Source organism: Protopterus annectens, chromosome 12.part0, assembly GCF_019279795.1.
Source record: "Protopterus annectens isolate FY-2018-M chromosome 12.part0, PAN1.0, whole genome shotgun sequence".
NCBI lineage: Eukaryota > Metazoa > Chordata > Ceratodontiformes > Protopteridae > Protopterus > Protopterus annectens.
This window is the reverse complement of record NC_056746.1, coordinates 803,011,068-803,028,312: the sequence shown is the minus strand read 5'-3', so window position 1 is coordinate 803,028,312 and position 17,245 is coordinate 803,011,068. Positions and strand designations below refer to the sequence as shown.

The window sequence follows — 17,245 nt, the reverse complement described above, 5'->3', positions numbered from 1 at the left end:
TTTGACCCAGGTGGCTTGTGATGGACTAGCAGCAGGCAAAATAGACTGTCCTATGCTGTAGTCCCTCAGAGGACAACCAGCGACAAAGGGGAGTGGTCCTAGGGTATGGCAGTTCACCAAACTACAATGGTTGTAGTATTCCTAAGCAGATATACAGAAGCACACACATGCAGTAGGAGTCACAGCAACTCACACAGTGATGCAGAACTTACATCCTACAACCAAAAGGAGGAGCTGAGGACTTAAAGAAAAAAGTTCCTTCATTGCCTGGATGCTGCTGAGGGAAGGCTTGATGGTTGGCAGGCAGGGTGCCAAAACGTACACAACAAATCTAGTACAATTATACACGCAGACAAAAACAGACAAAACTTAAATGTCTGCAGACAGTGTCTTTAGAAAAATTAAAGGAAAGACAAATCAAATCCTATATTTTAAAAAGTGTCAAGTATCTGGTGGTTGCTGTTATTAGCTCAAATAAAATTATGCTGAAATACAATAATGCTTGTAGCCGCAGCGGTAGCGTTGTTGCCTCACAGCAAGAGGTTCTCCTGTTCGATTCTCGGCTGGAGTGCCTTTTGTGTGGAGTCTGCATGTCCTCTCCATGGTCGAGTGGCCTCCGAAAGACATGTGTGAATGGGTATGCCTTTGCTGAAGGTTGAGTGTCGGGCTGGCAACTCGGCACTATAAAAATCCACTGTCAATCATTAGCAGACCGGAGTTCCTCTGTGGCAACCCCCTAACCAGGAAAAGCCAAAAAGCTAAACAACAATAATGCTTGTCTGCATAATCACAGTACTATAATTTTGCTTCCCTACACATTCTTGAGCTGAAACTACTTGAATGTCTATAGCTTGCTTAAAAAAAAAAAAAAAAAAAAAAAAAAGAAGATGAATGACGTACCGCCAAGCTCTTTTACCCACAGGAAATCATTGACTGAGATTCCTAAATGTGCACCTGCAATGATTTACTTCTTTAGGGAGTCTGCCGCGGTGGTGCAGCGGTTAGCAATGTCACCTCACAGCAAGAGGTTCTCCCGTTCGATTCTCGGCTGGAGTGCCTTTTGTGTGGAGTCTGCATGTCCTCCCCATGGTCAAAGTGATGTTAAAGACATGCAGGTAGGTGCGTGCGTGAATGGGTGTGCCTTCTTTGAAGGTTGGGCATTGGGCTGGCAACTCAGCACCATAAAAATCCACTGCTAATTATAAGCAGACCAGAGTTCCACTGTGGCGACCCCTAACCGGGAAAAGCAGAAAGACAGGTAGAGTTCTCTCTTTGAGATTGCAACTGTTGAGCTGGTATATAAATACAGGGGGTGCAGGGGACTTGCCCGACTGCAAAAAAAAAAAAAAAGTTTTTCACACTTTTATATTTCTGAATTTCTGGCATTGTTTTTCTTTCTTTTGGAAAGTGGTGGTGCTGCGGTAGCATTGTCGCCTCACAGTAAGACGTTGTCCTGATCGATTCTCAGCTAAAGCGTCTTCTGTGTGGAGACATGCGTGAATGGGCGTACCTTCATTGAAGGTTGTGTGCCAGAGCTGGCAACTCGGCACGTAAAAATCTACTGCCAATCATTAGCGGACCGGAGTTCCGCTGTGGCGACCCCTAACCGGGAAAAGCCGAAAGACACAACAACAACTTTCAGGAAGTTAGTGTTTCATTGTAGAACCACTATATGTCTGACAAGCTAGTCACAAAGAATTATATTCTGGTTCTCAAGCATTAGAACATTTAACGAGAAAAGTATTTTACATATTTCATAACCAGTTGTCATGGCGACTATTTAGTAGCTCATATACATTTTCCGTATATTTTTTAAAATAATAACTTAATTCATCAAGCTTAAAACATATCTTTGGTTCAAATATTCACAGACAAATAGGAAGAGATACATGAAAAGAAGGAAATGCTTACCATACAAGATTGGTAACTATTGTTATAATCCCAATGTTAAAGTTATTTACGATATCCAGATATGTATATTTACGATCCTTTTCTTCAGAAATTTCTAGCTGTAGGCAATAGAACAAAGACAATATTAGATGCATTTTCAGAGGCAAGCTATGAGATCAAATCTTAGATATGCGTACTGTGCAACATAGAATCATTTTACTTAGTTAAATGTGTAGGTAGTATCTAATGAATTATCACTACTAATTATACTTATGTTAAAGTCACTTCTTTTCTAAATTCCTTAATACATTTATTTTTATTCTGTCAATCTGCATTTGGTTTTTATTTTAACGACCATAGTACGCAGTATGCATAGGAGGGGCTGACACAGACAAACAACTGGTGTCAGAGCCATGGACTAAAACTAAATGCCAAGAAATGCATAATAGTACCCTTTGGGAAGTCATCCATCCTTGGTAAATATCATACTGACAACACACCCCTTAGAGATGACCCAGGTGTCAGGGACTTAGGGATACACATAGATAGTAATCTAGCCTTTGATCATCACGTGTCTACAGTGGTGAGGAAATCATTCTATGTTGCGCAACTTATAAACAAAGGTATGGCATCCAAGTCCAAGGAAGTCATTGTTCCACTGAATTCGGCATTCATCAGACCTATCTTTGAGTACAATGCCCCATTTGGTATGTACCTAACCAGGCACATTGAACAACTGGAATGTCCACAGAGGTTCGTCACTTAAAGAATACAGGGTGTAAGTAATATGTCCTATGCAGACCGCCTCTAGGCCCTATCCCTGTATTCTGTCTCCTACAGGCTTTTGAGAGGAGATCTATGCCTGGCATACAGGGCATTGTCAGACCCCACTCTGATGAGCCTCCTGCATATTCACAAAACAAACAGCACCAGAATTACCAGTTCTAAAGACTTAAACCTTGCCTGTGATTTAAATACGACCTGCTGGAGAGATAGGTATGTATCCCAGAGACTACTCAGTCTAGGGAAGAGGCTCCTCATCCATGTGAAGTAGAGTTCCTTCCTAACCTTGTTCAAGTGCAACTTGGACAATTGGATGGGAAACTGGAAATTCATCCCTGGTTTGGCACCTATGACTCTAACAGACACAGGTATCCTGTAAATGGTTCATCTCCCAGGCCCATGCTTATACTTATCAAGGGTATCACAACTTGTCAGAGATTTCAGATGCATGGCTAGGCTTAAAAAGGGCCTTGTGGTCATTAGCCTAGTAAACAGCTATGAACCAAATGAACCTACAAAATGGTGTGAATAGGAGGTAGAATTCTGAATGCTATGCTTCAGAGGGATAATTCTGGTCTTCCAGTCCATTTTTTAATTTTCTTAACTGTTGCATTTAATAAATTAGAACTAAAAATTAACAAGCTGGTAATATGGCTATGGATAGTTACTGCAGGACTTAAGATACTAAGAGAGGAAGGGTCCTGACCGGCAGGGAGGGGAGTTAAAAAAACAACAAATCAACAAGTTATAGATAGATACATGTTGTCCAATTAATTAGAATAATTAATTTCCTGATAGACAATCTGGAAGCATTTCATTCTATATGGCTACTTAATTAAAGTCGGTGTATAAGAAGCTTCAAAATCATCCAAGTGTGAATATTCCCCAAATGTCTGACAGCACTTATTAACATGTTCACTACATATTTCAGTTCAAGATAAGGCAATAATATATGTACTTTTCAGTATTTTTGTGACCTAGATAGTGGTATCATATAGTTTATTTTCCCTAATATATTTTAACACAAGTGTAATATGACTGATTCAGAGCACTACAAGGATTTCATCTGCTGGGTCAGGATTAGGTCTGTAGTGTTCCAGCCTTTGGTGGGAGCACAAGCTTCTGCATGACTGTTACCTGAGCTTCAGTTTCCGAGAAGTAAGACAAGGATTGAAGTGCCTGTTTTTGATTGCCCAACTTCTGTGAGGGACACTGCATTTTAATTAGCCAACCTTTGCAGAGGATGGGACATGTTACAGAATTCAAAACACCAGGGGGTTTGCTCAAGTTGATGCATTTTAGTGCTGGGCTGCTTTGAGGACAAGAAGACTACAGAACCCTTTTCCATGGTTCCTACTGATTCAGTGAATATACAGACTTCATATGCTTCATAGGAATGACTTCAGTTTTCCAGGCTTTGATAAGAAGTGAAGAGTCCATGTAACCACCACCACCAGGGCTTGCACACTGCACAAGAACTGGAGTGCTTGTTTTTGACAGACCAGCTTCTTCAGGACATATGGGAAGCCTTCCTCATTTTGAGTATTATAAAGTCCATGTTCCTCAGTGTTCCACACTGAAAAGATCTGTCATGTTCATTGTTAAGAATTTTTATAATTAGTAAGCTGTTAATATTTGTTCAGCATTTTTTTCCATTTGTTCCTTATTATGAGGGACATTGTTTCATTCAGACATGGAAGGTTGAAGGCTATGATGCAGGGAGTTGATCAAATTTTGATTGGGTGGCTTCTTCAGAGGTGGAGCATTCCAGACTAAATACCAGGAGATTTGCCTAGTTCAGCAATGTAGAGCAGTTTTATCCTTTTATGTTACCAACACATCCTAGTCTGAAAGAGGCAAAGAAATCTCTTCATCCTTGTTGTAGGTATTATAAATTTCACTGCCTACTCTGCCTTGTTAGTTGAACTGCTGTGAGTTTACTACTGGCTTATTACATACAATAAAATCATTCTCTCTCTTTTTAAGTCATTAGCTTACTGATTGCACTTGAAATGAGCATGGTTCTGCTGACTGCAGTGCTACTAAATTTCAAACATATCGACGTGTTGCCTCCTTGTTTCTGTTGTACTGCTGTTCATTACTTCCAATATCCACATAATAATGCTCTATTGCCTGTTACTGATACTGGGTAGACAGAAAACAAATTACTGTATTGTCACAGTTACTGATTGTACTATTTGATTATTGATATTGCTTAGCTAGAAATGGTATGCACCTTTCTTACCAAAGCTTTCATATTCTGGCTAAAGGTTTTTGCTGTCCACAGTGTCATTTTAGGGATAGTCTGTCGGCTGGACATTCAGAATACATTAAAATAACTACTCAATGCCAGGATTCTAAACAAAAAAAAAGTCTGAACTTATCTGAAACCGGTAATTCATCCCTGGTTTGCAACCTATGTCTCTAATGGACAGAGGTAACCTGTAAATGGTTAATTTCCCAGGCCCATGCTTGCATGTATCAAGGGTATCTGAACTTGTCAGAGATTTGGGATGCATGGCTAGGCTTAAAAAGGCTCTTGTGGTCTTTAGCCTAGTAAACACCTATGAACTTAATGCTGTCCTGTAACTTGAACACATCCATATATATGTAGTAACAGAGACATTGTTTCAAAGCAATGAAAACATTCCCTTTATTCCTGGGTATAGTATTTTCAGACTTTCTGGCCATTGTTGGGGCTATTACTATTTGTGAAGGATATCATAACCTCACAACACATTCTGAGTTTCAAAGGATGCTGCAAACTGCTTACTATGATGTATACTGCACATGAAAGGCTGAGTTTAGAGCCTCACTAATCAGTTCAGCAGTATCGGAATTAATTTTTGTACCAGCATTTCTATACTATTATGAGAGTGAATACTGACATTTGCAAGCCCAAACATCTTGTGCACGCAGCTGCCCTCATGCCCCACCCTAGTCATGCTTCTACTGCCCACTCTGACCCAAAGGAAATAGCTAATATCCTAGCTGACAAATTTAATGCAAATGTTATCCTACCCAGAATTAGGAATAATTTCTGTTTTCCCTCTCAAAAGCTAAGAACACCTCATTTGTGGGTTACCAGATATCAGGATTTAACCATGGACACTATAACTATGACACTGCAGTTTTTTCAGAGATTAATGGTGCCATCTAGATCATAGCCAAAACTTTATTCCTGTACATCACAAAGTCGTTCTCAGCCATTAGATTTCTCAACTGAGAACTGTTCTCCACTACTTATTTCTTACATGAGAAAAAAAATAAGACTTGTTGGTGTTGACCTTTGTTCATGCCAGCCTTTTCAGGCAATGTCTTTTAACGGCTGCATTTCTATGTCAGTGTCAGCACTTCTTTTATTTTCATTAGTTATTGTGGTGTTACATAGAGAATTTACAGTCCTTCATCTAACAAATCTTCATGTTTTTCTGGTAAATATCTACTAATCAGTGTTCTGTTATGCTTAGTTCCTTGCCTGGTCTGTCTTTCGCTTTCATATCATACATCTGTAGATTAAGGCAAGCATCCTATAATTAGTGTATCTTATGTTTAGTTCCTTGACCAGTCTGTATTTCAGATTCATATCATACATCTGTAGATTAAGTATCATCATCAGCACTCCTAGAGGCACCTTGTACAAAGATTTTTCTGAACATGCTTTGCAGAGCGGGTCCTGGTCTATTTACTCTTGAATGTTTTTACCATAGATGCATTCTTAGAATTTTGCACGTCCGGTCTGTTGATATCAGTTTCTTTTCTTTCTGAGCATATCTCTTTTCTGCATCTGCAATTGATGTAGACCTACAGGGAACCGGTCGGTTCTCTTTTAAGTTAACACTTAATAGACTATCCTGACTGGCATCTACATGCCACACAACTAAATGGTCAACTCATACCATATAATTTTAAACTTTGTGAATCTGCAACTAGTTTCTTGAACATTTCAAAACTTTTTTCTTGTCATAGCTCTACTGTGAGCAGTATACTTTGGGACACAGTTATCTCAAACATACTACATGCAAACTTTGCAAGACACTGCATCATTCCTTAGAAACCTCTGTTATGTCTGCACGATTTCTTGTCATGGCATTTCTGCAATTGCTGTTTTTTTCTTTTTATCAGACCTCAGACCCTCTGTCATTAAAATGTCCCCTATGTATTTCAGAGTTGTCACACTCATTTTACATTTGTTGTTGTTTAAATGAAATTTAGGTACTTCTCATAATGTTAGATTTCTGCTGTCTTGTTTCATATGGATCAACAACTAGGTTATCATATCTGACCGTATCCGACCACTGTGCTTTTTCAAGAGCTTGCATCCAGGGCTGACTCCTCCCCTACTCATAATTCCATCTGGACCCTAGATTACCTCAGATGTAGTTTGCTGCTTATAGTTAAAAATTCCCAACCAGAAGCATAAATACAGGCTTACTGTCCACTTTATCCAATGAAAAAGATATGAGGAAAAAACACAAAAAGATGCTGTCCAAGAGACAAGGCCCCTGTTCAGGTTCAACCAATCAGCCTTGAGCTCAAGAATGACAATTTAGGATAGGGGGTGGAGGGAGGAAAGCTGATTCAGATGAAACAAGACGACATGGATCTAGCGTTATCATAAGGACATAAATTTCATATCTGATGATGTTTTTTTTGTCCAACTCAACAACTGGGACAGATTTCCAAGCTATCCAGAACAAGGGTGGTTTCAAGGAAGGCTAGCCATGTGAATGGTGGTGCCAAGGGATGCACAGGATCTAAATTATATATCCAACTTTTAGTGAGACACAAAGGTATAAATAGTCAACAAAGCAGCTGCAGCACAAATCTCATCAATGGGAACCCTACGCAAAAAGGTAGTGAAGTAGCCACTGATCTGATAGAATGAGACTTTGGTTTGCCAAGTAATGTCTGACCTATATTTTCATAAACAAAGACAATGTAGCCAGAAAGCCACCTTGGCAGTGTTACCTTAAAAACTTCTTGATCCAATTTGATCTTTAATAAGGCAAGAAAGATTTGATCAGATTTTCTGACATCCTTTGTCCTGTTTTAATAAATCCTGAGTTGACGATGAATGTTTAGCAAATGTAAGGTACATTCTATTTTGTTTGAGAACTTTGGGAAAAACACTGGTAGATTAATCATTTGATTAATGCTCGTTTCAGAGGCTTCCTTTGGAAGGAAATGGGGATTTGTTCTCAGCGATACCCTTTCTTTATGAATAAACATATGGAGTTTTGCAGGATAAGGCTTGCAATTCTGATATCCTCCTCACCAATGTGACTGCCACCAAAAAATTTTCCATGAAAAAAATTCCACTGAAGAAGCAGGCTTGCAATGAGCCTCAGTCAGAGCTTGTAGCATGAGCGCAGTATCCCCAAGGGGGAACCAGATCTCCAATTGTAGGTCTTAAAAGGAGGGTTCCCCTTAAAAAAGCCTTGAACATTTTTAAAGAAGCAATTGAAGTCTGATTCTGCCTCACACAAAAATTGGAAAAAGCTAACTGTACTTTGATAGGTGAAAAAAATGGATCTTTTATGAAACAATTCTGTCAAGAAATCTAAAAATCAATGGAAGAGGGATTGAAAAAGGTTATAAACCTCTGGAGCAAGCCCAACAGAAAACTGCTGGGGAGAAGTTGGGTGCTTTTCCCTGGTGAAAGTGTAAAGTATGTAACAGAATCAGGAATCTGCATGGAATGTTTATTAATGGAAAAAAGTTTTGGATTAAGAATCAATTTAAGTGCGACTCATGTGGAGTCATATACATCATAGGTTGTGGTTGTTCACCGACTATGTGGTATTATTTGGCAGACAAAAAGTAAAGTTAAACAGGATATTGGAACACTTGGGCGATATTAGGAATTTGAGATTAGAGAGCCCAGTGGCCCAACATTTCTGTTCTGTTCACGAAGGAAATATAGATAGTTTATTTTTTAGTATCCTGGCCAGACCGTTTAGAGTTAGCAAATTGGGGGGGGGGAATTCATTTGAAAACTATTACAGTTGGAAGCTAAACTTATCATTAATTTAGGGACCATGCATCCGCATGGGTTGAATTTAGAAGTAAATTGGGACATGTAAAAGATGTGATTAATTTAGGTATCTATGTATTTAGAAATTGGAAAAATGTTTATTTGTTTCAGGGGCATTCTAGGGGTTTGTTTATATTCATATTTATACATTTATATTTATGCATATGTTTATATAACTTAATGTATTAATATGAAATTAGTACGCTGCCATGTATTGAAGTTGGTATTTATATATTTAACAATTTAATATAATATGTATTTAATACATATTTATTTTGTGGTATAGGGAAGGTTTGTATTTAATAATGTGTCTGATCTCCACTTCTTGTAATGGGAACTGTATGTTTAAGACTGGCTGGTGATTTTTCAGTATGGAAGCATTTGGTGAAAATGGAGGTATTTGCATATTTAATTGGTGGGATTTAAATAAGCTGCAGTAGTTGATGATGTTATTCCTTGAAGGCTATTCAGCTGAGTAAAGAATTTGCAGCTATTTTGCTTGGTTCCTGCATGTTTTTTGGAAAGTTGTTGGTGTGCTTTGTGTGTTTCTACTAGTCTATAAAAGAGCCTTCTGAACTCAGTAGTTGTCAGTTAGCAGCCAGTTATAGTTGCCAGTTGCAGTTGTCAGTTGTTCACAGTTGTACTGTGCAATGGATATCCAAAAGGACTCACCAATAACTGTAAGCCTGCCTTTGCTCTGTTGTAATAATTTAGTTTAGATTAGGGACAGTATTCTTTAGTCAATTAGGAAAATTATAGCTAATTGGTTAGAGTTTTTTGATATGCTGGATTTCTATCCTTCTGTATTGATTTCATTTTCCCGGTGACTGAGTTCTGTTTGTTTATTAGAAATTATCATTTTACATTTTTTAATCATTTTGCTCACTATTCAATATTTTTATTAACTTACATTGTGGATGGACAATCAGTGATCTCTTTAGTGATTTACTTGTCTTAACTTCCCAGGCCACTCCGAAAGCCTCTCTGCTTTAGGTCATTTGCTATCATTTGTTTTAATATCTAATCTTCATAATTAGATGCCCCTTTAAAAGAGATTGTAGGCTCTCTGACTGTCATGCAGAGTGTTACTGTATTATTTTGGAGAAGGGGCATAGCTGTAAATCTGTGTCAGGCTTTCTCAGAAGTGTTTGGATGTGTGAGATTTAATTTATTTACATATGAGTGTATCAGAGGTCTTAAACTGGAACACATTGCTCTGAAGTGTGTAATAAGAAGTTACATTAGGGGTGGACAGAAGTATACAGTCCTCTATAGAGTGTGTTCCTGTTGTGCTCTTAGGAGAAAATTGTGAAATATTGCTCCTGTTTAAGTGACAGTCTCACATTAGTCAGTAGTGAGGATTAGAGCTCCTTAGTTACTGATCCAGGATAGTGGGGGACGTCACATTATTGTTGGCAATCTGGTGGGATATTATCCAGATGTCACACCTTCCATGCCCATGGAGAAACTAGATGTATTAGTTCATCAGCAGGTGGAATCACCTAGGTGGTAGAAGAGAGGCCCGAACACCTCAAGGAAAAGTAACTCTTTTTTGCTTCATTAACTCCAAAATATCTGCAAAGGACACAGCTTTCAGATGGGATAATGGGGAAGCTTTTCTTCATTGAAATTAGTGTGTTCAGTAACCGATTCCAGTGATGAGTCCAAGTGCATCTGCTTAAAAGCCTGTTTCCTTGGTCTTTCCACCATGGAGGGTTCTGGTGAAGATTGGGAATCAGACAGAGCCTGCATGGCATGAAACCCCCAAAGCTGAACAAGGCTGACTGTCCCTGTTAATCAGGAACAATGGACATGGAAACAGGATCCACAGAAGGTCAGGACAGAAATGAGCTGGGTATAGTCACCTCTTCTATGGACCCGGAAAGACCCGCTTGAATGCCTTGAAAGCTGACGATGAAATCAGAGCTGAAGATGCACCCCCCAAGCCACAGGAGGTAAGGGGGGAGTGGCCCCAACTCCAATACTACCTGGCTCCAAGACCAACATGGTGCCAAACTGTCCAGTACCAAGGCACCAAGGGGCAGCATTGGCTACAAGAACTTGAGAGTTGACCCTGACTCCCAAGCCTTGGCTCAGACACCTCAGTTCCAAGACTAACTGTGATCTGACAAAGCCAGAGAGAAAGAGAGAGAATTAGAGTGAGGGAAAACTGTCAAAGTTGAAAGTGCTGTTGGCTCCATTGTGGGTGCTGTATGGGGCAGACTTAGTTCCATGGGTTTCAGATCTGACAGTCAGATAGTACTGGAGAAACCAATGGATAACATTATGGATAATGCCAGGAGCCATCAAAGGGGTCAGCCACAGCAGGACCCCCAACTAAATGTGTCCGAAGGTACTTCTGCATAATCCTGTTGAGATCAGCTTCAAATAGATTCCTTGATGAATGGAAGGACCTGAATGGTGATGCCATTGATGGTGGCTGAGAAGAACGCTGTTGCTTCTCTTGTAAGAATGGTGAATGAAGCCTTGGACTAACCGGCTCTAGGGAGAATAGAAGAAGGGGGAGATGGTGAATGGATCTGATGAACCTTTTGATCCAAATGTCTCAGTGTGTTAGGAGCCAGATCTGATTGCTCCGACAGTTCTGGAGACCTTTTCCTATTTTTTTCTGATAGCCTTTCTAGCTCCTTTTCTTTCTCTCTACCCTGTTCCTTGCCCTCTTCCTTCTCTCTTGGAAGTTTGTTTTCTCTACCTTCTTGGAAGAGGGAGAGAACATCTCTGAGACAGGCATGGCCAAACCCTCCCACTTGGGTAGGAAGAAGGCCCTTAAGTGCTAACTTATCAAGGTGGGTCTGTAGGGCCCTGGCCCTGAAAGAAGTGCATGCTTCACAGTCTTATCTAAATATGACACTCCTAAACAACAGACACATAATAAATGATGGTCAGAATCATATGTCCACAAGCTGAGTATTTCTGGAAGCCAGCTAACTTGACCGACATGCTGGAGGAAAAGACCACAACAGCAACAACAAAAAAAAAACACAACAAGGCAAAACTAAGGCATTGCCTTGACAGAAAAAAAAGTTCATAGATTGACAACTAGTCAAAAGCTGGTAAAAATTACGAGCAATAACATATACATATATAATGTTTAGTACATGATTTTTTTACCAAAGAAAAGGGTAGGATTTCCTGAAGAAATCTGAAAAAGTTTCCAAAAAAAGGAAAGAAAAGGTTAATACAACCTAGAAGCCAAAAGCAAAACAGCCAAGAAAAACTGAAAATTATGACATCCTATGCTGAAAAGCAGAGCCTTCAAATCACACATCCTGAAGGATCAAGGAGCAAATACGATCTGAGGGGGATGAGATGGAATTATGGGTAGGGAGAAGTGTCACAGCCCTGGAGCCAAGCTCTTGAAAAAGTGCAGAGGTTAGATCCAGTTGGATCCAACAACCGAACTGTTGAATCAGACGAAAAAGAGAACATTGGATCTTGAAATTATGCTGTCAATCTATACAGCAGCTGTACACAAAAATGAAAGATTTACAAGGCAATATCTTACTATTAAACCCATGTTGTTAGCAATCTAATATATATAATTCATTGAAAGGGAGACATTCAAATAACACATTCAGAAAACTTTTCTAAAAAGAGATGGCAGGCTACACAGATGAAAATTTGAGACCAAATTTCTATCAGCACCACTGTATGTTTGCATTACGGTGGTGCAAAGCTATGATGGAGATTTTCCTGGTGAAAATTCATCAAACTGTTAGCAGTTAATTTGTAATGGTTTATCCAGATTCTGGAACAGAGTCGGACTCTAAACTGCAATTAACCTTATCAATCTATCTGATATGGTCCTTAAAATGACCTTACTACCTTCTGGTTGGCAAGAGAAGGAGCAATTATCTATCTGGGGAAAAAGAAAACACAATTGACAATTTTCTACTAACATCTGCAGCCAGTGCATTACTTCAGGTAATCATCTCGTCATTGGCAAGTAAACAGATGTTACTGGAAACATGGTTATTTTTTGAATAACATGTATAAATGCTTTAATTTAGCATGGCCACTAATGTCAGCATATACTCATGATTTATTTTGCTGCACTTTTACTGCTTTCTTTAGTATTCTAAAATTCACCATAAATATTTCTTTATCTTGTTCCCTTGAAAGTGAAACAAGTATTTCATACAGGTGTACTATTTTCTTATGCAGTTTATCCAATGCTTTTGTTCCACCAACAATGAGTTGTCTTAAATGGTCTTGTATCCTAGTACAAGTCATATTTAGGTCAACTAGCACCCTGGGTATTCCTGTGAGTTGTGCCCCACTCAATTCAAAGTGAAGGACGAAAAAAGTCCTCTGAAGTTGAGGACTTGCTCCTTGCTACAATTACAAACACAAATTCATACTAAAAACAAGTAAAGACAATCATTTATGCAGCCATAATATTAGCCAAGACTATTTAAATGACTGCTGTTATAGTACTCATGCTCAATTGACAACTACAGAAACAATACACCACTGGAAACCAAACCTCAAAATTCTTCAGAAACACCACAAAGTTCAAAGGAAGACACAGAAGTAGCTTATATCCATCTTTATTCTTTCCGTCCTGGTACCTCAGCTGTTCGCCTTCAATGGGACATACTTTAACATTTTCAGTGTTCTTTTATACATGCATTAATTGATTAATTAAGCATGAATTGATTAATTAAGCATAATTATATCAAACATTTTAACTCTTTCACCACTGAAACATATTCCAGGGAAAGAAACGCTTCCATTTTTAACTATTTAAAACTCATTTTTCCTTTTTTCTTAATATACAAAATTTCTAATATTTATTACAAAATATAAACTTAGAATAAACACTCCAAATTTAAATAATTAATAAATTTCATTTATACAATAAATTCTTTTCATTTAAAGATGTATATAAATATAACAACCTATTAGTCACCTTAACTTTTCAAATATTACAAAACTTCATTTTTAATATGTAATAAATCAACAAATATAAGTTAAATTTCATTAGAGCTCATTAAATTTCCAAATTCATTCCCTTAGGGAATAAAGTATGATACTCAATAATCATTCTCTGTTCTAACTTGCTTAAGGCTGCCTTATAATTTCCTTTACTGAAGTGTGGCCTAGCTAATACATTAAATTTAAAACTGTCATTCTCACCATCATGTATGCTACAAAAAAATGCTACAGAGGAAGCACAGAGTGGTGAGAATTTTTCTTTTGCTGACATATTGAAAGAAAGAGAGAGAAAATATGCTGCCTCAGATTTGTGGACTGGGGGCAGCAATGAACTTTGTTCTGAAGAATTTGTGCATCTTGAACGTATTATGGCAAAAGAAATGACTGTTTTTTATGACTCCAAATTACTTGAAAAATATGTGATGTTGAACGTAACACCTAGAGGTCTGCGTATAGACAAATTGCCTGCAGGAGGTTTTAAGGAAGATGAAAATGATTTGCTGATTGAATGGAGACAAGCTGCACAAGACTGTTGTCTGAACTGGTTGAAAATTCTGATTAAAAAGAATCAAAGAACTATGGACAGTTTGCATTGCAAAATTATTGAGTTACAACAAGAGATAAAAAAACAAGGTGTCCACAAATGTGTTTCAATCAAAGTTTAAAGAAATAAATGAAAAGTTAAAAACAGTTGAAAATGAAGTGATGGCCAGGAAGAAGTCCAAATTAAACAGGGATGTTCAAGATTATGAAAGAAATGAGATCTATAATTGGCCCAGAAGAGGGCGCCGTTTCTAAAGGAAATTCAAAAGATACAGAGGAGGAAATGACGAGATTTCTTCTTGTTCTTCTGCAGAGACTGGTGGTAGCCGTAAAAGTGTGTCCTTTGAGGATATTGTAGCTGAAGATGTGGAAATGAGTGAAGAGAACAGAAGGGGAAATCAGAATTCTCGGAATAGGACATACAACGTGCAGACCAGATCAACCAGAAAACAACAGGGTAAGACAAGTCATTTGCAAGCTAGCAATCAGCCAAAAAACTGACTTTAAATATCCTGTATGGTCAGCGTGCTTCGTTTGTAAGTGCGCCATTTAATGTTAAATTTCATGATGAAAATTTGCTATTTTCTGATAAAATTGATAAAAAAAAGTTACAAAAAAAGTAGCGAACATGTTTATGAGCATTTTAGTGGGGTTTTAGAGGATAGTTCATCAAAAAATATTGGCGTATTAAAATCTAATGCGCAAACACGCCAGACTGATAAAACGTTAGATTTATCTGATACTCTTTTGGAACATATTGTAAGCATAAAATGTGTGTGGGAGTGTAGAGCAGCTAGCTGTTCCGGAAATTGAATGCTTAGATAGTCGTGTTAATTCACGATTCATTAATGCTTCATCTGCCACTCGAATTGCTGATAGTTCTGGTTTTTTGGATTTAACGTTAAAACCACGTTATGAAGGTGTACTATCTAAGTTAGTTAGTGTTCCTGTGGAGCAGACGTTGAATGTGGAAGATGTAGATTATTCAGTTAGTGATGACGTAAGCAGGCGTTTAGGACAAGCAGTAAGTTTGGAAAATGATGGCTTTAATAAAACCATGCAGCCTGATGAAAATAATGGGGATGTAATTGTACGTGATTACACTGACAAATCTGGAAACGCTCATAGTAATATCACACATATCCAGTTTCAACATCTTTGTGAGTGTTACGGGGACAGCAGTATGGATGAGAAATTCATTAGTGATACTTATAAGAGCAATAGTGAATCTGTTGTATTTCAGGATGGATATCAGGATAATTCTAACATATTTTTTGAGCTCACCAGTATTGCTGGAATGTGCAATGATGAAAATGAAATGGAACCCAGTGTTTGTGTTACTGTCAATAATGGTTTAAATGTGATTAATCTTTCTGATCTTCCTTTGTCTGAAGAAATGTTAAGCGTTTTTTCAAAAGGAACAAAATTTGTACCCACTAGGATACCTTCCATTTCAGACATTCTTTTTGATGTGAAAGCCTTTATTCGAAAATTAAATCTAAGGGTTTATTTTTATGAAAAGGAAAAAAGTATAAATAAGGGAGATGTTGGTGTCCTGGATGAAACTCTCTTAAACCTAAGCATATATGATTATGAAGGTCTGGAATTGGATGTGGATGGGAATGAGAATACTTATGAGCTCTCTATGGAATCTAACATGGAAGGGGTTTTTGGAGGTGGATATGGTCACTTAGAAGTTCCCCATTTTGCAGGCGACAGTAACTTTATGCCTCCTAAGAAATCTTTGGCAATAAATGCCTTTGAGCATGTTATTATGGCCAAACTGGAATCGGCACACAAAGCCTTTTGTATATGTAAAAAGACTTTTAATTTAAGCAAAAGTGAATGGTTAGCCCTTAAAACATTTAGGATGGAATTGGATAAAGTTACTGTCAAGCCTGCGGATAAGGGGGGCAATTGGGTGATTATGAATAATGAAAAGTATGAGAACATAGTTAATAATTTATTAGTGGATGATACCTATCAAAAGTTAGAAAGTAACCCACTGAACTCTTATTCTTGTGAACTTAATGAGTTATTGGAGAGAGGTGAAAGATTGGGATTTTTCACTGGTAAAGATGTAAAAAGTTTAACTATGAGGGAACCCCGACACCCTTACATGTATATAATACCCAAGATTCATAAAAATGTCACCAATCCTCCAGGCAGACCTATTATTTCAGGGATTGGGTCTTTTGTTGAGAGAGTTAATATTTTCTTGGACTCTCATCTCAAGAAATTTCTTCCAAAGGTTCAATCACATGTTAAGAATACTCAGGATGTCTGTTTGGCTTTAAAGGGACTTAAATGGGAAGAGAATTACTATTGGGCCAGTGTTGATGTCGTATCACTTTACACCAATATTAAGATTAGATGGGGTTTGGAAGCAGTGTACAAAATGATGGGAGAAGGACCATACACTAGATTTATGTTAAGTTTGCTTGAGTTTAGTTTAACACATAATTATTTTTTATGGAAAAATGAATATTTTTTGCAGACAAAAGGAACAGCTATGGGTGCAGCTTTTGCACCCAGCTATGCAGTGATCTACATGGGAGAGTTCGAAAAGGAATTCATGTTTCAGAAAACATTTTTTGTTAATAATGTGGTTTTCTTTAAACGTTATATTGATGATTTGATTTTTGTATGTAAAGGAGACATGACTCTCTGATGAATTTATGGTGAATTTAAATAATCACCATGGCCTAAAATTTGTAGCACACACATCTAAAATTTGTAGCACACACATCTGAATTCCAAATTCCTTTTCTTGATGTAGAATTTTATGTGGGGACAAATGGTTTGGTTGAGCATAAAACCTATAGGAAACCTACTTCGGTTAATAATTTTTTACATGCTAGCAGCATGCACCCTGCACATTTGATTAAGGCTATACCGGAAGGGGAATTTAAAAGGAATCTAAGGAACACTTCGAATAAAAATCTTTGGGAGGAGGTGTGTGATGAAATTTTGGAAAGATTAATTTCATGTGGATATGAGCATGACAAGCTTCAATCTATAAAATATAGATTG

The 17,245-nt window shown here is 37.9% G+C and overlaps 1 protein-coding gene across 1 annotated transcript in view; it reads right to left on the bottom strand.

The window, feature by feature from the left end:
* The window catches only part of LOC122816215 (solute carrier family 22 member 5-like), a 517,081-nt gene that overhangs the window by 310,674 nt on the left and 189,162 nt on the right, over positions 1-17,245 (bottom strand). The window contains exon 5 of the mRNA XM_044088962.1: positions 1,912-2,009. Within this exon, the coding sequence (XP_043944897.1) occupies positions 1,912-2,009 (98 nt within the window). The remainder of the gene's footprint in view (positions 1-1,911; positions 2,010-17,245) is intronic.